This window comes from Drosophila grimshawi, unplaced genomic scaffold, assembly GCF_018153295.1.
Source record: "Drosophila grimshawi isolate 15287-2541.00 unplaced genomic scaffold, ASM1815329v1 contig_1377, whole genome shotgun sequence".
Classification (NCBI taxonomy): Eukaryota; Metazoa; Arthropoda; class Insecta; order Diptera; family Drosophilidae; genus Drosophila; species Drosophila grimshawi.
In genome coordinates this window covers 16,205,353-16,227,523 of record NW_025062900.1, presented here as the reverse complement: position 1 = coordinate 16,227,523, position 22,171 = coordinate 16,205,353, and the positions used below count along the sequence as shown (strand labels likewise).

General features: G+C 39.3%; 1 protein-coding gene across 2 annotated transcripts; it reads right to left on the bottom strand.

Moving 5' to 3' along the window:
- Positions 1–936: 936 nt before the first annotated feature.
- On the bottom strand, positions 937–21,830 carry LOC6561798 (zinc transporter 2). 2 transcript variants are annotated; one of them, XM_001987948.3, is made up of 8 exons: positions 21,721–21,830; positions 20,625–20,770; positions 16,416–16,526; positions 15,406–15,526; positions 11,536–11,715; positions 3,199–3,715; positions 1,911–2,058; positions 937–1,537 (listed from the first exon to the last, which is right to left on the bottom strand). In XM_001987948.3, exons 1-8 carry the CDS (start codon positions 21,750–21,752, stop codon positions 1,392–1,394), a joined length of 1,401 nt encoding a protein of 466 aa, XP_001987984.1. In that variant the 5' UTR covers positions 21,753–21,830; the 3' UTR covers positions 937–1,391. The 2 variants fall into 2 exon arrangements, with proteins under 2 accessions (XP_001987984.1, XP_032592242.1); XM_032736351.2 differs by lacking the exons at positions 20,625–20,770; positions 21,721–21,830 and adding an exon at positions 20,162–20,472.
- Between the last annotated feature and the right edge of the window lie 341 nt (positions 21,831–22,171).

Sequence of the window (22,171 nt, the reverse complement as noted above, 5' to 3'; positions counted from 1 at the left end):
TATGCTATGCATATATAGAGAGATGGCTTGTGCAGCAGGACACCTAGTTTGCGTGCCTGCCTACCTCTGTGTGTGTGTGTGTGTGTGTGTGTGTGCCTGTCTGATGCAAATTTTGTGCAACGCTGCCGGCAGCTTAATAACTTTTATGCGTGTTTGCATATCGCCAACGCATCGAACTCTTGCAACATTTCCATCACATACACACAAATATTTTACTACTAATGTACACTGGTGTCAAAAGCAGTGCAAAGCAAAGTGAAAGCGAACGATTGCGTTTTCAAATTGTTCGACAAATGACAATCAAGCAGCATATGCTAAGCTGTATTTATGTTAATTTATATAAACAATAATGCATATCTTATAATTACATGCAGAAATCAGAAATGACTTAAGCAATTTACATCCAAAACGACACTGTAGACTAAGAATTCACTTGGAAATCACATTGAAATTTCAAAAAGGAAGCTGCATTTCCCTTATCTAAGCCAAATACAGTTTCTGTATGGGCCGCTCTACATAAATTTCTTAAACTATTTATGGAGCACAAATATGTATTTCATTTAAAGATACTGCTGCTGATAGTCAAATATAAATAAGAATATAAACCAGTGATATTTAGACCCCTGATATAAGCCATAGATGAAGCTTATAACTACTTTGTTGCTAAATGTCCTGAAAGTTGAAAGTTATATAATATATTTATAAAGATAAGACAAGTGCAGATTTTAGCTATAGTTAATTTGTATCTGATATTTGGAGCAGCTAAAACTAATGTAAATTCCATAATGTTTATTATGATATCTATCGATATTGTATATGTATATGTGGCTAGTATACTTGTTACATTTTCGTATTACCATTTTTAATTCCAGTTATTATTATTATTTATTTAATTGATATCCATGATGGGAACAAATAAAAATGAAACACAATATTAAATATATTCTGTAATGGTTTTTACACACACATCAGACTTTCATTTATTAAATTTGATTTGAAGTATTTCTAATTTGTGTTATGCAACAAATTAGATAGAACCACTGTGTTTGAAAATATGACAAAATGTTAAAATTATGTGACGCGTGACGGAAAACGTGGGGCATTATGTTTAGGATCGTTATCTTGTCTGGCCTAACCAAGTTGTGATGGCTGAACACAGCATTTGTTTGCACTTTAAATTGCTGGGGCGGATGGGCGGAAAAGTGGATGATGCATGATGTTGCAGGATGGTGGGTGATTATCGCTAGATAGATACACATACATTTTTGTTATCGAATGTACGCTGTTAATAGTAAATAACATGCGCATGTGGATGTGGTCTTTAGGTGCTAATTTTGTAATTGGCCAATGAAATTGAATGAACTGCAATTGGGTTGCTTTGCTTATGTGTGTCACTTGGCCGGCACCGAGCACTGGTTGCAGTTTTCCATTTGGGTCGTATAGTCCTCGATTTGTATGGTCGTCTCAAAGAAATTGTAGCGCAAATGTACCGCCGAAGTAGCCGCATCGAGTATCTGTTTAGCATTGGCAGTGTCTCCTGCAAAACAAAAAAAATGAAACGGGTTGGGTTAGTTAAGAGTGAGCAACGATTAGCGAATACGACAATGCTGATAACATTGATGGTCGTCGCCCTGTTGAAATTGGCCACGCTTAAAAAGCCATTTCAAAAATAATTAACCTAATTGCTTGCGCTTGCCGTGGACATGAAGCAATGCGGCTAACCCAACACACAACAAACAACAACACAGCAAACAAAAACAACATCCGTGGATCCATTGGGATAATTACCATGCAGAGTACACACACACACACACACAAACAGAATGAGAGAGAGAGAGACAGGGAAATGAAAACACATGTAGATAGTAAAGCCCCCCCCACTTATATGTTGATACCCGGCGGCTACTCACCAATTGCCAAATGTACAGATAGCGCCACTTTATTAATGCTCAGCGCCCAGATGCGTAAATTGTGTACACGCTCGACGCCTTCGATGCGCTGAAATATCTGCAGAACCTCCTCATAATGCATATAGTTGGGAGTACCCTCCATCAGTACCTACAAATAACAAATATAGAATGTTATTCAGCTATATAAGCTTGGATAAAGGGTTTGCAATCAAAATTAAATTCCATTCAATAATATAAAACACATTTTAAATGTTCCACTAACTTGACTAACTAATGAAAGGATAATAATAATAATTTTATTTACAATTGTAAATATTTGTTCAAGTTAAATACAATTTGTACAATTGTACTGAAATCTGGCACTAATTAAAACATTAAAACATCCTAATTCTAACAGAAACTAAAATGCAAATTACACTTTTAACATTTATTAATATAAATTTGCTGGTCAATTTTATTCGAGATTTTTGGTGTTATGTCAACCAAACAAACACATTTAATAGTTATAGCAAACTCGCAACTAGCCTTTATTGTTCAAAATATCATACACATTTTATGAATTTTTAACATACAAATGTCAAATAATCAATATTTATTAAAGTTCACTTTTAATTAGTCTAGAAATATAATTTATTACTTCAGAGTCAATTTCCATTAACAATAATCTTATCAGTCTTTAGCTTCATCAAATTTTCATTCACTTTTGCAGTAGCATAAAAATTGAATAACTTTTTGCATTTGCAAACGTTGATATTGAATTGAATGGTATACAATGCTTTATACAAAATGCTATTCAAGGCAAAGTTTGAATGGCATGGTTCAATTTCAAAACTGAATAAAAACTATTTTTTTAAATGAATCTTTAACTTTGGATTAAAATAAATATGCAGTACAATGAATGAATAGAGAACCTCAATTGTTATTGTTCAGTTTATCCATGAGTTCTATTATTCGAAAAGCAGACTTAAATTTTAAATTTAAACAAAAATAGTTAGTCAAATTAAGGCATTTCATTAAGTGTTCGTACAACTTTTTAAAAACTAAACTTTCTGCGCCACAAATGTAAAAATAAAATACCGAGGAAACTGAATAAAAAATAAATAATTGCAAAATATTTCATTTTATTTCGCTTCCTGAGTCTGAGTCTGATCTTTTTTAGCATAAGAATTCAATTTAATTTCCAATTTGTTCAACTAAATATATCTAAAAGTCCATACAAGTGTTTATTTAATATTGTCTAAAATTGATTGTCAATCAAAAATTGAGTGAAACTGCAAGATTTACTCACCAGCAGCGCATCTTTCATAATTGTAAACGTGGTGAAGAGCACGATAATGGAAAAGATGAATGTGCAAATCGGATCGACAATTGCGTATTCTGGCCAAAAGTAGATCACACCGGCGGCCAAAAAGACGCCCACACTCTGGATAACATCGCCAATTACGTGAATGAAAGCGGCCCGCACATTCATGTTAACTGCCTCGCGACCAGTCTGACCACCATGATGATGGGCGCCCGGGGCGGTTTCCGCCAGGACGGCGGCTATTTCCAGATCCAGTCCGGTATCCACCAGCTTGGCATTCTGATACGAGTAACTGGGCAGCCCTGCGCCAGGAAGTTCCGCATCCTCTGGTTCGAAGGCGATGCCGCCTTCAATGCGCCTCGTCGGCGAGGCGGCGCAAGGCGTCGATGTGGCATTCACATGAGCTGTGACCTTCTTGGATGTCTTTCCGCTCTTTGATCCGCCGTGGCTGTGACCACCGCCAAGGCCGTGGGAGTGGCCATGCTGCAGCTGTACGCCCATGCTGCGTGCGGATGAGAAGAATTGCGAAAATGGTTATCGAAATTGAAAACGCTGTCAAAAATATTTAATATACTTGAAAATGTGGCAGACCAGTCGCAAACCCCAACCAGCGCACCCCTTACATCCTAGGTATGCCTATATACCAGCCACAACTGTAGCTGCCTGCATGCTTCATGGCCACGATTGTTCGGCCGCAAAACATAAACGAAAAGAACAAAAACCCACACACAAAAACTATTTTTGGGCATGCGGCCGACGCTTTTGCATTGTTTGGCATTTTATTTCAACATTTTAATGTAGCAGCCGCTGCACACTCAAACAAACAAACACAACTCACTGTGCACAGTGGCATCAAAAATATATATATTTTTCTATTGATATTCCAAAATAACTTTCCATAGTGACACTGGAAATTAATTGACAGCTAAAAATTGTAAAAATGCAGTGAAAACTGAAAAATGTTTCTTCATCGGCCGTTAAATAAAGCATTGCAATCAAAGTCAGTAGAAATCGAGAGAATTAAAATGTACTCCAAAATTTTTAATACTCTTAAACACACTCGGAAAAAGCACACTGAATTTTCTGTTATTTAAGGTGCATTTTTCGAAAATTTAGAAGTATATTTCTAGTTTCCGGAGTGTTTCTTTTATATGTGTACACAAATTACGTCTTTCTTTTAGAAATACTTTCTATCATTAATAAATAAGAAATTATTTGTGAATACCGAGAAACTGTAGTTTTCTGGACGACTTTCTAAAATTCAGGGCTGTAGTTATATTTTAATTTACTGCAATTTCTGAGTGTAGCTAAAATAGAAATTAAATATAGAAATTAAATCGAAACTTCACAAAACTTTCGAATTTGGCACACTGTTGCCCCGTGGGCTAGTGCTCTGTGTACCGGAAGGTGTGCGAACCGCTCGACCGCCCATTCGACTAGGTCCGTCCGTCCGTCCGTCCGTCAGTCCGTCAGTCCGTTCGACTCGCTGCTGTGTGTCCGGATGCACCGCTGCATGCAAATACAAATGTATTGTTGAAAATGGAGACCGGTTGCTTTGACCAGCCATCCTCCTCCCAATCCCTCACCCACCCCCAACCCAATCCACACATTGCCCAGCTGCAATATTGGTCCCTTAGTCCCCTCAGCTACACCCCTCCTTCCACATCAGGCTTGTTGGCTGGCATGCATCAGGCAGTTAATAGCTCGGCACATTGACTTTTTATTCATTTTAAATGCTCCGACATTGCAGATTTATGGGTTTTCTATTTTTGGGGTAAAAAGACCAAAAGACCAAAAGCCCCTTCGACCAGTGGACTGGCTGGCTGTGGCTGTCGTTCGTATATGTGTGTATGCATCTGTGTGTGTGTGTGTGTGTGTCTGCTTGTATGTGTGCGTGCAGCTCTACGCCAACTGCACTTAGCCGGCTTTTTTGGAAAACAATGCAACTCTCCAGGCCGGGCATCAATAAATAAACTGGCATAAATTACGCACAGGCCAATGGTAATACACAGACACACACACACTTACATAACACACAAACACACACAAACACACACATACACACACACAGCAATGTGGACAGCGTGAACGATGTCGATTTGCGGCTAATTGACGTGACGGCACAGTTGACCCAAAGATACCAGCGTGCAATCAAAACAAATGACTGCTGGGGATTGAAAGTGAATACCCCAAATCTCAAATGAAACAGTTCGTCAACCAGGCAGACAGATAACAATATGCACAGCACTCTCTGCGCCAACAGTAAACAAACGAACGTCAACCTTAAAGTCCAGTCTGGAGTTCAAAAAATGTATTATTATTTAGTTTATATTTTGATAATACTACTTCTTTTCGAATTCCTAATTCCAAATAATTTTCTTGCATATGCAATTGTTAAAGGGGCTCTGAGCTTGACTTTAATAAGCGCTTCAAAAACATATATTGCAAATAGCATTTGCAAAACATTTCATTTTATTTCGTTGCTGAGTCTGTGTTTCTTCATTTTTATATGCTTGAATTCGGGCCACTTGAGAGTTACGAGTATCTACTGAACCTGAGCTTGTTAGCCTGACAAGTCAATTTCATTTTCAATTTCTAAGACCAGGCACGCCAAATGCGGCCATAATTTGTCAAAACAACAAAAAGAAACACAAGAAAAAAAAACAAGAAAGGACGACTTTCTGGGCGCGCCGAAGATTGCATGCCCTTGATATCATTAAAAATGCCTGGTATCACTAATTTAATTTATAGAAGTACGACGCTGATCATTTTTTATGTCGAGTAAGTTTGGCCAGGATATCAGGAAATAGCACGAGCGCATCTTTCAACCAATACTGAAGTAATTATGCTGTATGATATTCGATGAGCGATTCAATGCAGTCGGCTCTGTTTTATGTAATTCCCGGACACTGCTAATGGTAATTAAAAATACACATACTCTATGTGATCGAAGACGTCTCCTTTGATGCGTCACATACTTGACCACAAAATTATAATATCCTCTACATGGTTACATATAATAAAGCACCTCACTCCACCCTTCTTTGCTGCTGAGATTCGGTCGCAGCGCAAGCGAACGACGCGTTGATGGGCACTAAATAAATTGTACAGAGCAGGCAGGGCTTTAGTTACTGTCCCTGTTTCTCGTTGCCTTTCTTCTGCTCGCCCACACTCGGAAAAATAATCAGCCTACAATTTGGAAAAACCTGATGATTTCATTTTATGATCACAATGTAGATTTTTCTCGATTCTGAATTTACAATTTCTAATTCATAATTTTGCTGTGACACAAACAATTCTTAATTTGGTAAGAATGATTTTAAAATTCTACTTACTACTAAGAGAAATAATTTGAGATATTTGGAAACGCTCTTCTTTTAACCTAAATTAGGTACAATTTCAGGTTAGTCAATTTGGGGGAAATCGTTTAAGTTTTATGAAATTTATATACAAAATATAAAATTTGAAAAACCAAATTTTTCTTACATAAATTAATTAAAATCATTTTGGAGCTGTTAATAATTGAAAGAAATTCATTTTGTCGAAAAATATTCTATCTTTCAGGTCACATTTTGTTTCTGAGTGTAGTTGTGTACTCATGGTCTTCGCAGCTGTGGCTACCACCCGTCACGCGGTCAACAACAGCAACAACAACAGCAAGAACAACAACAAGAAAAAGAGCATTGGCTGCATGAAGGTCCTGGGAGCTGGATTCAATGCGGAGCACATACGCTTTTTGACTTTGAACATCCGATTGCCAAGGCATTTTGCAGGACGCGGCCAAAGCGCTGCTTCCAGCTTTTAGCGAGACGCTGCGTGTGTGTCCTCGAGCGCAAAAAATGCCAATGCTGCTGTTGGTGGTGGTGACGGTGACGGTGATGATGGTGGTGGTGGTGCTGCTGTTGGTAGATTCCTAGTCATCTGTCTCGCTCCAACCATTTGGCGCCCCATTGTTGTGCCACACTGCGTCGCTGTAATTTGTAGCGCGCAATGAAGCATTTCCCTTGATTTTGCGGCATCTTTACTCGCCTCGTTAGTGGCCAACAAACGACAGCAGCCATGACAACGCCAACACTAGCAACAGCACCAGGACCAGCATGGACAAACAGTACAGTCGGACGGACGGACGGACGGAGGGACGGACGGAAGGACGGGCGAATAGCAGGCAGGCAGCAGCAAGCTCCCTAGCACTGGCAATGGCAATGGCAACTTGCGCCAAGCAACATGTCCTGATTTAATTGACAGGAACATAAATATTAGCGAATATCTTGGGCTGTCTCTAACCCATACCCAACCGCACACTTCTATCCCGCTCGCTCCCTCGGAGTGTATGTGACTGGGCCACGCGGTACGGCGGAATGTCGGAGCATGTCAACCGGCTGAGCAGCTCGTTAAGCTGTCGCCCCATGGAACCGACGATGGGCCACGTTTATTACGCTCCTCTTAATGCACATTTTACAACCGAGTGCTGTTATTTACTTGCCCCGCATTGTGGTACACACACCTCGTCCACTCCATTCGACAACCAACCAACCAACCAATCAGCTAGTGCAAATCAACCAAACAAATATCAAAAAGAGTTTTCATCAATTGATACACGTAAAAACTATTTAAATGCATTGATTCACTTTTGAGGCTTAAATCAATGTTAATTAATTCCACTTGCGAATCAGTTTAAATCTTTAATTAGTTAAGCGCTTCAATTAATTGATTTATTTAACAACTTTCAACGTTTTGCAATTGATATTGATAAACTGTTTTTCAGTACGCTTCAACGTCAATAAAAATAATTCACAATGTTTTTATATATCATTTAACTTTGAATAGCCATGGTAAGATATTATTATCTAAAAAGTGCTGATATGAGCTTATCTAGATCTATTCTAGATTCTAGAACAATGATTAATAGAGTGCTCAAATACAGCGAAAAATATTTTATTAAACTACTTTGGTACAGATTCTATGAAGTTCTTTATAAAACCAATTAGCAAAAAATAAGACGTCAACTATTTTAAATAAAATATGTATTTCTAGTTTTTCGCTGTTCAAATTTAATTTAAAAGACAGACTCTGTTTAGTATTTAAGCTACTCAAGAATCTCAAAGATTTTCTTGTCTTGAAAATGCATTTTTTGACTTTATTTTTAAGCTGTTAAAATTTGAGATCTTGACAAAGAAGGTGAGCAGAGACAAGCGAGAATTACTTTAAATAATCAATTCACAGCACACATCTTCCACTAGATTCTAGCACATAATGTTGCTGACTGATCCGCCACACGATTCTTATCCATTCTATAATGCTCATTCATAAAAAATAAACTTTGGCAAGTACTTCATGTCGTGGAAGCCCCGTTTCCCCAAGTGTAATGCATCAAAAAGAATTTCACTGATCTGGAGCTAATAGATCACTTTCACTCAGTCAACGTAATCTGCGTTCGCTTCGTATTTTATAATCAAATTGAGATCTCAATTATATCAACTAACCCAAAGTGTCGACGCTCTAAATTGTGCAAAACCCACTTTGTTAGCCACACTTTTTGTTACGCTTCTCCTCCACGACACCCACCCCACCCCAACCCACCCCAACCCCCTTTTACTCTAACTCAACACACCCACCTCATCATCATTCTCATATTTCAGCTGGTTGCGCTAATGTCCCACCTGCCATTTACGGTTCTAGCCACGCTTTTGTGTGAATGCGTAAGAGAAAGAGAGAGTCCATGTGTATGTGTGAGTGAGTGTGTGCTAATGTGTGTGTGTGTGTGTGCTTGTGTATGTGTGTATATGCGTTCCTAATGGCTGTTTTTAACGATGTGGAGTCGCCGAGGTTGCCGCTTTAAGCTGCCGTTCCATAGAGGCTTCAGCTAAATCCAACAAGAGCTACGCGCAAAAGTTGCTGCTTTGCTGCTGGATTTTGCTAATTGAACTTAAAACTCAAGCAAACTTCTAAATTAAACTAACTAAAAAGACTTTAAAAAGGATTCTCTGATAGAACAATAATAACTATTATGAGTAGTTCTTCAGTCGATAATAAGTTGACTATGCAAGCAAACAATAGTAAAATGAAACGTAGCACACGATTAAAAGGTGAAGTTGCACACACTTAAGTAAATCGATCTAATTGTTAAAAATGATACAAAATCACTTAAGAGTGTAGACTTCTTTTTAACAATAACAATTTAATGATTTATTATATTGATATTGCTGCTAAGAGTTAGTTAATTCAAACACAGATTTAAATACAAGCAAACATGTTGCAGTTCAAAATAAAATCAAGATCACATCAACTATTTTGATAATTATTTGTAGTTATTATATATAAACTAACTTAAACTAAAAACAAATCTGATAAATTCTCAGTTGCATATCACCTGTTACACAACTTCAACATAGCCTCTGCTTAGCCACTTCCTTTTCCCTTTACACGGTAACATGCAACATCAATTGAAACAATGAGATCGCATAACGGCAAAAAGGTGGCCATTTAATATCGCTGTTCGATGTGCAGCCAAACACGTTCGGACAGCTCAAGCCTCAGCGTTGACTTGACTTTCTTTGCTGATGGGAAAAGATGACCCCCCCCCCCCCATCTCCTCTCTCTCTCTCTCCCCGCCCAAACCTTTGCTGGTACGCTGACCCTACTGGTCAACTGCCAGGACCTCTCGTCCCTTGGAGTGCGCGCAAAAAATCACTTGGAAAAGTTGCTGTTGCTGCCGCTGCACGTTTTTCACAATCAATTCACGTAATCAAACAATTCAAGTGGCAAACACTGAAAATGCCAACGTCAACTGGAAAATTTGCGCTACTACCAACAACAACAACAACGATAGCATCCAAAAGAAGAACGAAAGGACGTACAACACATACACACACACACACACTAGGAGGAGCATGTGCCGAGCATTGAAACGTTTCGATTTATGCGCCAAAAACTATGCTTCGACAGCCACATGAACAAGCACTAGAAAGAACGGGAGCATATGCGGAGGGGGGAGCGGGGGCAGACCAAGGTGGCAGCTACAGTTGCAGGTGCTGCATACGACGCAATCAAAACAAGCGAAGGCAAACAAACTTTGAAATATCCGACGAACATGAAACACTCTATTTCGATTAAGCGAACAATTTCAATTTCAAGTGGCGAGCATCAAAACAATCAATCAGAAAACTGATTTTGTTTAAAACCACTTAAAAAATGTATAAAGTCTATTGAAAATCGATAAATGCTTTTTTTCTTCAATAAGCCAAATTAACACATTAAAGCTGGGAACATATGTGTTTTCCTATTTTCAACCATGGAATATTTAAAGAATTTGTTTAGCAATTGAGTCAATCAGAAAACTGCAATTGATGAATTTTTTGAGCCACTCGAATCACTTAAAAAGTTAGTCGAAAATCGATAACAGTTGGCATTCTTCAATTAACAGAATAATACCACAATAAAATGTTTATATTTTAAATGTTTTTTTCAGACTTTTGATAAAAATTATTTAAAATAAATTCACTGCAAGTAAAAACATGCAAGTAAAAATAAAACAAAATAAAGCGTTACTTTTCTTAGCCTCTCAAAAGTTTTCTAAATCTATTTAACAGCATTTTCAGTCAAAGATTTCTCAAAAAATATTATCTTATATGCTAAAATATTAAAATGTAAAAGTCTGTAACTAATTTGTAAAGCATAACTGAACTAGGCCCGAGATATTGGAAGAGTGTTATAAAATTGCTGATCGAAATAATTTAAAGGGCTAAACAAAATATGAAAGCAAAACGTTCCACTTTCAATTCAATTAGTTTACAACTTTTCGGACAGGTAAATCACATCGCAAAGTTATTAAACTCTCTAAAATAAGAGAGGAGAAGAGCTTCGCCTTGGGAGTAGCCCAACACAAATACAAAAACAAACACAAGCAACAAAAATCGTCACCGTAGTTGCAGTCATCGTTTGCGTCGCTTTTGCCGTTTGTTGACGCTAAAAAATTCGAAACTTTTGTGGAGAGAAAAGTTGTCGCTAAAATGTGGAGAAAGTTACCGCAACAACTGGCGGATACGCCTCGAATAGCCGGAATGTTTGGTATACGGAATGCCCTGGCCTGGCTGCTTGGCTGCCCGGCTGACTGTGTGCCAGGATAGTTGCATTGTTGACCCATTTGCTGGCCCATTCCCGGACAAGTTGATTGCGGCAATTGCAATTGGAAAACTGCCCAAGGGAGCTTGGGCCAAAACTGCAGGCAACCAGTCAAACAGACAGCCAGACAGCCAGACAGACAAGACAGACAAGACACAGAGACAGAGATTTAGACAGCTAGTGCACAAAAACGGTACTTACATGACATTAACCAAAATAGCCAGGCCCGATGTGATCAGCATGATCTCGGCATTCACTTCAAAATCTCCACTAATGAGTCGTCCAATTGCTAGCCAAACCAGTATGCCAGTGATGACCCAGATCATAAATACGGAGGCCATTGCACCAATCACTTCCGCACGATACCAGCCAAAGGACATTCTGTCAAAGATAGCAAACGAGTTGATTTAAAACTTTGAAATAAGTTCATGTGAAAAGTTTGTGATTGTGTCCAAGATAGATGAATAGATGGAGTGGGGAGAATTAATTTAGAGTAGAGTAGAAATGCAATTTTTAATGAGTATCTTTACTAGTTATAGTTTATCATATCATTTTTGGCACATTATAAATATTCGAATTGGCGATTAATTTCAAAAAATTTGTTTTTATTTTAAATATCATTTTTATACGAACACGAAGTATTAAAAAATACTCGCTTTATTTAAATTAATACAAAATATTGGCATACACAAAAGTGCTTGAAAAATTCTAATTTTCACGAGAAGTATTTTAAGTCAAATCGTATAATATATATATATATATATATATATGTATAATACAACTAACCTTCCCCAAAATAAAAATATAAATATATGCATAAAAATCATAACATTAAATCAAATGATAATGCAATTTCCATAAACATACCCGACGCTGGCTCGAGGGGAAACCGGAGGAGAAGAGGGAGGCGAAAGGGCGGCATAAAATTAACATAAGTTGATAAATGCGCCCCAAAAATTTGTCAAATGCCATTTTAATTTGAGTGTCTCGGGTTTTTAGGGGTGCGCCGTGTGTCCAACTAGGCTAGGGTGCCGGCAGGCAGGAGGAGCAAGGACACACAATAGGGGGTTATGGGTTTGGGTTGGGTTGGGCTGGACAGGACTGGACTGGACTGGAGTGTAGCGAAGTGGAGTGGGTTGTGCTGTTGTCTAATGTAATGAGCGCATTGCATGTACGGCGTGTTATTTTGTGTTTTTCTGGTGGGTTCAAAGTCAACACCTGGAGGGGGGTGGGGAGGGACCGACGCAGGTTCAATTAAAGCGCGGTTCGCAAGGGGCGCCACTCTCGTTATAAAATTGAAATAATGACAAACGCCAACAATTTTGCCAGCCTGCCAACTAAAGCCACCGCCCGCCCTGCCGCTTGCCCGTCCCGTTTCTGTGTGTGTGTGTGTGGCGGGCAGGCTGCCAGCCTAAATAATGCGACACACCGGCAGCCAACAATGTACAACAAAAATGGCGAGCAACGAATGTCTCGCCATAATAATACAATTTAATTTCCAGCAAACATCCGTCGACCCCTGCCACTGTCCCGCCGACAGCAGATTGTGCCAATGTGTATGGCGTGCTATATATTTCTCTATGTATAATATATATATATATATACATATATAGTGCAACTGCAAGTGCAGCCATTTGCTTAATGACCGCCTGCCGACTCCCTGGTGTCGGTTTCTCAACGCAAACTGGCTGCTGGGAGCGTTGCCAGCGAATTTGCCACCTTATTCGCTGGCACATTGGTCTGGATACTGGCCAAATTGAACATCAAATAGCCCAAAGCACACATCCCATATTAGCAGTTCATTTGGTTGCCTTTCACTTCCAAAAAGAAACCAATTCAATAACAACGAATAGTTTTCAAGGTCGCTGATCATAAAGGAATAAATTAATTATCTACGTAAAGTTTTTTTTTATAAAAATGCATAATAAATGATGAAAATTGCTCTCTTATCTACAACATCAGTGTTTTGCTGTTATCTGTCTTAGTAAACTAACAAATAATGAATCTCAACTTCCAATCCAAACATCATACAAATTAGACTTGGAATTATTTGTAGATCTCTTTGAAATTTTTAAAGAAAATTTGTATTACTCTTTCATTCTAAGCGATTCTTCCATTAATTATCAGGAGCAACACATTTTTACTTAGTAACCAACTAACTTGTTTAGGGAATAGTGTTTATATTATTATTATTATTATTATTACTTCTTACGTAAGCTTTCTAATTTATAGATCTTAAGTTCAACTAATTGCGCACCAATGTGCATTGTTTTGTGTTCAGCATTGCTGCATTTGCCTTTGCAATTGTGCAAATGTGTTTTGTTTTGATAAATTAGGCTTGTCAACTTGGCAACGGCAATGGCAACTGCAAGGCTTTGAACCGCACCAAGAGCAGGCACGCAGGCAGGCAGGGGCTGAGTGCAGGAACACCGCACCAGGCTGAGGCTTTTAACCAGCCGCTTCACTTGCAGCAGGAGCAGAAGCAACAGCAGCAACAGCAGCAGCAACAGCAGCAGCAGCAGCAGAAACAACAAAGTCTGAAGCAACGGCAGAAAATTTACAAAATTACCATGCAACACGCTTGAAATTGCAAAAGTTTTTCATTATTCACTTTGTGGCTGCAGTCGAGTCGAGTCGTCGAGTGAGTGAGATTTTTGCATGAATGAGCAGAACGTGCCGGGCGGCGTAGCTCACCAGCCAACAAGAGAACGAGCAACCAGAACCAGAACCAGAACAAGAATGAAAATGCGAGAACGGGAACGGGAACAAGAATAACTACCAGCACGAGCACGAGAACAAGATGGATGCAAAGCACCCACTTCATAGTTTTGCTTTAGAGGGCTGGAGGAGGTACGAGGCAGGTGGTGGAGCGTGGAGCGTGGAGTGAAGCATACGCAGTTCCCATAGACCAATTGAAAAATGTGCAATGGCCAAATGTATGCGGCAAAAGCAGCCAAAATTACAAACAGCAATAGCAACTACAGTAACAGCACCAGCAGCAGGCAGTGAAAATTTGGAAACAGGCTTTGCGCCTAATTAGACGAAGGCGAAGAGGGACCTGGCAGCTGCAGCCCAGACGTAGTCAGCCAAGCGGCAGAAATTATGCCAAAAGAAAGAGAATAAGATAAAAAAAATACTTGGCAAGAGATCTTGTCTTACTGGAATACTCTCCAAACACTCGCGAAATGCTCAAGCTCTATAATATATTAGGGTTGTTCAGAAGAACAAAAGAAAAAAATAATTTAATAATTTAAGATATATGAAAGACATAATTTAAGATATATGAAAGACATAATTTAAAATATAAAAACAAAGTTGACAATTTAGAAAATGGTATGAATGTGAGTCCTTATTACAAAAATGACTTTTACTGAAAATTTGTATCCAGAAAATATTTTTTTAAAATTGTAACTCAGTAAAGAATGGAAATCTCAAGAAAATTAAGAAATGTGGTATACAATACTTTCTTAAGAGACTAAAAGTTTCAATAAAAAATAATGTTTTAAAATGATTTCAATACATTTAGACGCGCATATTGAATATGGTGCTTATAGATATATTTAACTTTTATTTTTGATTAGGGGCACTATGTAACTTTTTCATTAGTTTCTTACTGCCATATTTACGCACATCTCGTAATTTCATTGAATTGAAAGTTTTGCAAAAGGGACATGCTTGAATAATTCTAGCAATTACGCTCCGAGTAATATTCGGTGAAATGTTAACAAAAATTCTTAAATATTTATTTGTTGCCATCTACACAAAGAACTCTCTTAAGGACTGCACAACACAGACAACTTCATGAAAAATAAGCATTTGACTGCTCTCTTTGGTAGTTCATTCAAAAATTGTTTAACTGCTGGGTGCAGTTCGAGTTCCGCATGGGAGAACAGACCAAATTTGAGCGCCGTGTCAAAAAGTAGTTGGGAAAGCACGCAAAAGAAAAAAAAAGAAAAAAAAAAGAGAAAAGTTTACGGTTTTATTGATTTCCCCTCGGTTGTCAAAAGGCAAAGACGAGTTACAGTCTGCCTTATGCAGTTTACGGCAAGTGTTTGGGTGGCGCAGACTTACCGTTGCGTGGATGGACGTCCGGCAATCCAGATGGCAAACAGTGAGATCATAAAACTGGCGAAATCGGTGAGTAAGTGTGCAGCGTCTGTTGCTATAGCCAAGCTGTTCGATAAAACGCCACCTGTGGGACAGATGGGACAGAGTCAGTGTGTGTGTGTGAGTGTAAAGTGTAAATAAATGCGCAAAAAAAAAAAAAGAAAAAGAGGAAAAAAATTAACTTGCAATCTGTGGAAATAGGGCGGCACAAAGACGTTGCCAACCCGTCCCCAACCCTTTAATACTCTTCCAGTTTCGACCGACTGCCGCCATCATCAAATGGTTAGCAAAACAGCGAAAGGGAGTTGCCGCATTCAGACAGTCAACAATTTCGATTTAAGGGCAAAGCAAAAGGACCAGGGAAAACACATAGAAAGATTGAGGGAGAAATAAAGAGTGAGAGTGAGAGAGAGAGAGAGGGGGAGAGGGAGAGGGAGTGGAAGGGCGCAGAGGTATGTGGCCAACGGCACCGATGGCACATTGTAGGTAATTGCAAAACGATTAACAGCAACAGCCCAAGACTATGGCGGAGTGGAAGGACTAAGGACAGTTTCGCATTTGCAGCGCTTGAAAATTAAATGTTTATTGTATAGCAGCCCACTCCAGTCGCTACCCCCCTGGGCGTGTTGGGCAAAGACAGACAGTAAGCTCTTCCGTTCGCCATATTGTTGCACTTCCGGTGCTCAGTTTTTAATCGTCTCGTCGTCCTTCTTATTTAATTTTTTTTTTTTTTTGCTCCTTTTTGCCTGCTGCTGCTTTGTTTGACAGACATTTTTTTATCCAAGCTTTTCTTTACGTTGAGTTCTCTCTCTGAGGTGACCGAAATTAGTTGAGGGAATTCGAAGCAAACAACAGCAGAAAAATCAAAGTGAAATGCAAAAATGTAAAGCAAAAGGCAGCAAAACAGCAACATTGGACAACAAAAAAAAAAGAAAGCAATGCTGCTTGCCTGGCTGCTCCCGTACACAACTTACCCACAATTTCGGCAACCATGAAAACCATACACAAAACGCTGGCAATGATCAGCTTGCGACGCGCCTTTAAGTCCACGCCCTCGCTGCGAGCACGGTGACAATGATCCCGAACTGTAAAGAAACCAACAAGTTAAAGATTGCAATTAAAACAAAATAACAAAGGTAATTATAATAATAATGATATTTGGATCAACAAGGAACAGGATAAATAGTGATGCAATAGCGACTAAGACTTTTCTATAGGAAAATGAAAGAAAATTGTGGAAAAAACGCAAATAGTAATTTTTATTTTAGTCAGCAACAGCAACAGTAAAGTAAAACATATTTTAGATAAATATATTATGTTAAATTGTATTCTTAAAAGTTACTTTAATATGTCTGGATTAGGATCAACATTTTTAAAGTTATTTTTAGTACTAAATTTGAGTAGAAACTATAAAATAAGGATAACCACATAACCAGAATATTAATTTCTGTTTTCAGGACGATATTCAATTTAGTGCGATTTACTCAAAATTACAGAACAATTATTTTCTGAGTGTAGTAAAAATGTTTGAATGGCTATCATGAACAAAACCTTAACGATATACAATTGTTCTGATAATCAGCTTGCGTTTGTACTTTGCAATTTAAATAGTACACTCCTCTTACAGAATGCAAAAAATACAAACTCTGCTCAAACTCTACTTAAGAAAAAAAGGAGCAAAGCATTTAGCATATCACTTAAAAATTTGGCACTTGCTGGAAAAGGCCAGTGATGACAATTTTACAATTGTATTTCTTGCAATTGCATATAATTTTTTATTTCTTTTTATTTTTATTCTTTGCTTACTTTCTCCGTAGGAATGTTAAAAATATATAAACTGGACCATGCGGCGTATGCGATGCAACATTTTGACCCCAGGGACGCTGCATGCAATACTCGTAGCAGCACTCTCTATCTCTCTCCCTCTCCCTCCCTCTCTCTCTCTATTACCATCTCCCTCTGTCTTTGCTGCTGCTGCTCTGCATTCTTTGTGTGTTTTGCATCCTGCTCGCTTGCCATCTGTTATGCCGTTTACATATTTACAAAACAGGCATTTAAATTTATTTAACATGGTACGTGAATAATGACCACCGACGCTGTTTGCCTTGGTTCCCATGCTCCCTTCTCTCCCCTCCAGATCCCCTTCTATCCCACCCATTACCCATCCGCCGCGCAGTCCCTGTCTACGACACACACACACACACACACACACATGAGAGCGCTTGGACCTGGCTGCTGGTCCTGGGTAACCGGTTTTGGTGTCAGTGACAGGCTCGCTCGCTCCGCTTTCTCGTTTGGCTAGGAGCAGTCTATTAAATACTTTATTGCATTTGTCGCAGCCGTATTTCATGCTTTGTCATTTCCGCTGCATATTCTTTTTGAACACCCCACCGCCCCAAACACTGCCCCCCAAACTCCACAGACTGCCCCTTCTTGTTGTGCAGTTTTTCTTTGTTCATTCCCCACACACACACACACACACACAGACAGAGAGAGAGAGAATGTGCATATGGTTCGCTTGTAGTTTGCTCGTTTGCGCGGTTTCTTCATTTGAATTCAGCACAAGGACATCACCTTCCTTTGCTCTTGCTTCTGCTCCTGTTCCCCCTGAATCTCTTGTTCTGTCGCAATACTTGCCAGAGTCTTCGAAAAACTCCTACTGTACAATGTGCAGTAACAATGCCAGCAGCGAAATTAAATTCCAGTGCATAACCAAGGCTGGGGCCAGCTGCACAGGTACGAATTCCCAATGCCACATGAACATTTCACCTATTAGACCCGCACAAACACAACACACACACACACCCACACACACACAACACACACACCCATACACAGTTTGCCGCTTCAGCTGGCAGCTGCTTTCTTTTGTAATGCTTCTTTCGTCATCGTCATCGTTGCATAAAATTCATCATACTTGCAATTTAAACAACTCCGATTCATCTGAATCTTTAATTGGTTCACCTTGGTCCTTCTGCTGCTCCGCTCCTCATGTCATTTGCCATCTCCAGATGTGCAAATGTGGCATGCCACTCGGAAGACATCGGTTGCCATCCGCGTGCCTCCTCACTTGGCATTCATTGAAGTCCCTCGAACGCCAACAATACACACTTTCTATAAATTATTTATTGGTCGAAGACACCTTACAAATTGCGTATAATTATATGCAAACACATATATTGGAGGAATCCGTCGAAATTGTTGACTGGACTTTAAGCAATGTTATAACTATTATTATAGGAATTGTCCTGTAGCGGCTATATAATAATTAGAATTAAACATAGAAAGCAAAACTAGTTTTAAGATGTTAATTTTGAGAATTAAATAGGAGGTTATCCTAACTTTGTGTTTAAAAGGGGGAATAGTGGATTGTATAAGAGATAGTAAAATATATTCAGGGGATCAGTTTATAAGACTTTTTAAACAAGACTTTGCACTTCTTTAAATTGTGATTTATCTGATATATATGTATATCTTTAAAGTACAAAATAGCACAAATTTTTACATCGAAATAATGATTGTTTAGTATTTTAAGTATTTGATTAAATAATTGCTTGTAACCGATTTTACAGGGTATTCAGCGTATTTACACTTCTTTAGCTCGGAGAGCTGGAATAAATCCATCCCAGACTACAAGCCAAGTGTGTCGTATCTCATACCCATTCATTTTACATTTTTTACAGGGTATTCAGCGTATCTTGGCACATGCTACCTTCACACTTCCTTAGCTCAGTGAGCTTGAGCAAATCCATGGCACGGAGTCCAAGCATAGCCAGCAAACTCAACAGCAACAGATGAAATACAATTGATAACTATTGTCGTTGATATTATTGCCAGATAGCGATTCGAGAGATGGTCGCAGCTGGATCGCGTTGCAGGGGCAGCTAGTTAGTCGCGTTAACAGTTTAGCAACATGCTTGGCTCATTACTGTTGTTAGCTGATTAGGCAACAGCCGAGTGTCGTCTGCTGTGCAGTTGATGATATTGGCCGGGAGGCCGAGGCTGGTGTTGGGAGCAACTCCGTCTAGACGGTGATGTAAATGTCATTTAAGGTCGTTCGCCTGCCAATAAATCCAATCAGGCGCCAAACGAAACGGCGTTCCACGGACATGCCGCATGCAGCATGCAGCATGTTTACTTATCGAAGAGGAAATTAAACTCCCGAGTTGATCGAAACTGGGAGCTGGAAGCTATTTATGGCTTGCGCTGACCATTTTCCCATATAGAAAAATGAGGCGTTCATTTATTTGGCAGCGTTGTCACACGTAACTTATGAGCCAGTTCTTGGCAATTTATGGCATGTAGCAATAGTCAGGCAGCGGTCCAAACATAAATTTTGATTACAGCCAAGCTGCCACATCTGCTTCTGCTGTTGCAACCAATTTGCGACCAAGTTGAAAACCATCAACTGATTGATGACAAGACGCCCGTGGATTTTGTGGCCAATTCGAACATTTTTCTGCTGACTTATTTTGGTTCGTGTACGATTTTTCACATAATATTGTAGATAAATATGAATCTCAAAATGTATCACTAATTTTAGCAGCAAAATTTAGATTGATATTTAAACTAAAAACTAACTAAAATCGTGATTATTTTATAGCGACTAGCACGATGCTAGCTTATCTTAATTTGGCACGCGCCCATCTCTAGGCTCTTTCCATATTGGAGTACGTGTGAGCGAGGGGGTGGATGTGGGGTGTTAGGGACACTTTCTCACCGTAAACAGCAGGCAGATGGACCTTCTCCAGACGAGGCGGCGACTTTGACATCTTCATCGTTTTTGTTTTCGTCGTCGTCGTCTGTCGATAAACAAGGCAGTCGTCATTCATTTCCATTTCCGTGCCGTCTGCCAATTAGCGCGCTTTCCGGGTAATAACACACAAATTGCGCAAGCAAAATATTTTCGATTTCCAAACTTAAACTGAGCAATCACAACGTTCAACAACAACAGCAACAATAATAGTAATAAGCTTGACGAAAAATGCTGTGAAAACTAATTTTGCCGTTACTTGTTCGTTTCTTTTTCTTTGTATGTTTGTTTTTTGCTGCAAAATGCCGGTGCCTGCTGCGTTTACTTCATAATTTATGAATAACGGCAAATCGCTGGGCGCTGATTGAAATCGACACGAAAAGTGCCCCTCTACCCCTCCCTCTGTAACGTTATTTGCATATAAACTAACCTTCGACTTCAACGTTGTTGGATCGGCCGTGTAAACAGAAAATCTGCGAAGGTGCTGGTATCGGCATATTGTTATTGTTGCCATTGCCGCCTCCCTCCACGGACTGCTGATGCAGCGTTGGTGTTGTCCCGTAATTATTGCTGCGCCTGCAAATGTGAGAGTGAGTGAAATGGTTATATGCTGTATGTTAATCGAATGATCAGGTATCGATACTGCAATGCTCTTGATTGTATTTTTTTTTGCTGCAGATGGCGCCAGGATAAAAAGCACAAAAGGGAATTAAGCCGCTTGATGGCTGCCAAGTGCGGTGTTTAACTTTAATACAATGTAAGCGCAAGCCCCTCTCCCCTCTCCAAAGCACTGTAAACGAATGCACGTAATGAGCAGAGGGAATAAAAAAAGGAAGCACATGAAAAGGGTTTTTTTTTGTTTTTTGATAGGTGCTAAAGCGAAAAACTGTAACGAAAAATTCAATTTGAAGTTTTGTTACTTAAACCAAACTATGGCGACTACTTAATGCCACTCCCCTCCCCCAACCATAGCCCACCATCATCAGGGCACACGACAATAGCGCGCACACACACATGCATATATGTGTGTACGTGTGCGTGCGTGTGCGCTTCTATTTGATGTGCCCGTTGATAAGTTTGCTGTATATGTGAGTGGATAGGGACGGAGGGGGAGAGGAGTTGGTAATTTTTACTACGGAAAGTGCAAATGGCGCTAAACTACTTGCTCTGCAAGTTTGCAACGCAATTGCAGCAACAGAAAGGAACAAAAAATAGAGAAGCTAACAAAAGAAAAAAAAGAAGGTAAAAAGAAAAAGACTGCGTAGCCACTTGCACTTTAAACTCTTCCCTTCTTGCCGTCCTATTCTCGCACACACACACCTGCAGCGGCGACAGTTGCCGCTGATCCCACGCTCTTTGGCAGCAGTCTGTCCCTTTCACGCCTATTTAACAAATCTGCAGCTCATTTGGCGACTTGCCGACGCCTTATGTTAATTTATCCAAGAATTTTTTTTTTTTTTAGTCTTAAGAATTTGCACAAATTTACAATTCCTTTTGCACCCTTTTTATCCCTCATTTAAACTTACGTCACAATTGGCGTATCTTCAGTTCTATTCATATTTAAAGACAAACAAAAAAAATGAACAATTAACACAAAACTTGAGCTGCAACTTGTCAAGGGAAGATCTGAGAATAAACTGTGAATTCGTTGCTTATGGGTGATGATCCATATCAGCAGAGGCTGCGATAAAAATCAAAGCAAACAGCAGATAACTGACAAGGCTTACAAACGAAAAGAACAAAAAACTGTACATTTGTGCATAGACAAAGAGAGTCGTGTGCACGCAGACACACACACACATATACACTTATGCAGTAGCGAAGAAACGTAAGAATTAGAGAACGAGATAGGGAGAGGGGGTCGTGAAGCACACTAGCTGCTTTCTGATTTTCTTCAATGGTAACGTCTGCTTTGCCTGCAAAACGGGCATTGTTTACGTTAGTGCAGTGCTGATAAGATGAAAGTGTGTTGAAAAC

What these genes read in the sequence shown, in the direction of transcription:
- LOC6561798 (XM_001987948.3), bottom strand. Translation starts at nt 21,752, where the DNA reads ATGAATAGAACTGAAGATACGCCAATTGTGAC. An exon ending in GAAGATACGCCAATTGTGAC is followed by an intron (nt 20,771 to 21,720) that starts GTAAGTTTAAAT and finishes TCACATTTGCAG; the next exon opens with GCGCAGCAATAATTACGGGA. An exon ending in ATCTGTACATTTGGCAATTG is followed by an intron (nt 1,538 to 1,910) that starts GTGAGTAGCCGC and finishes TTTGTTTTGCAG; the next exon opens with GAGACACTGCCAATGCTAAA.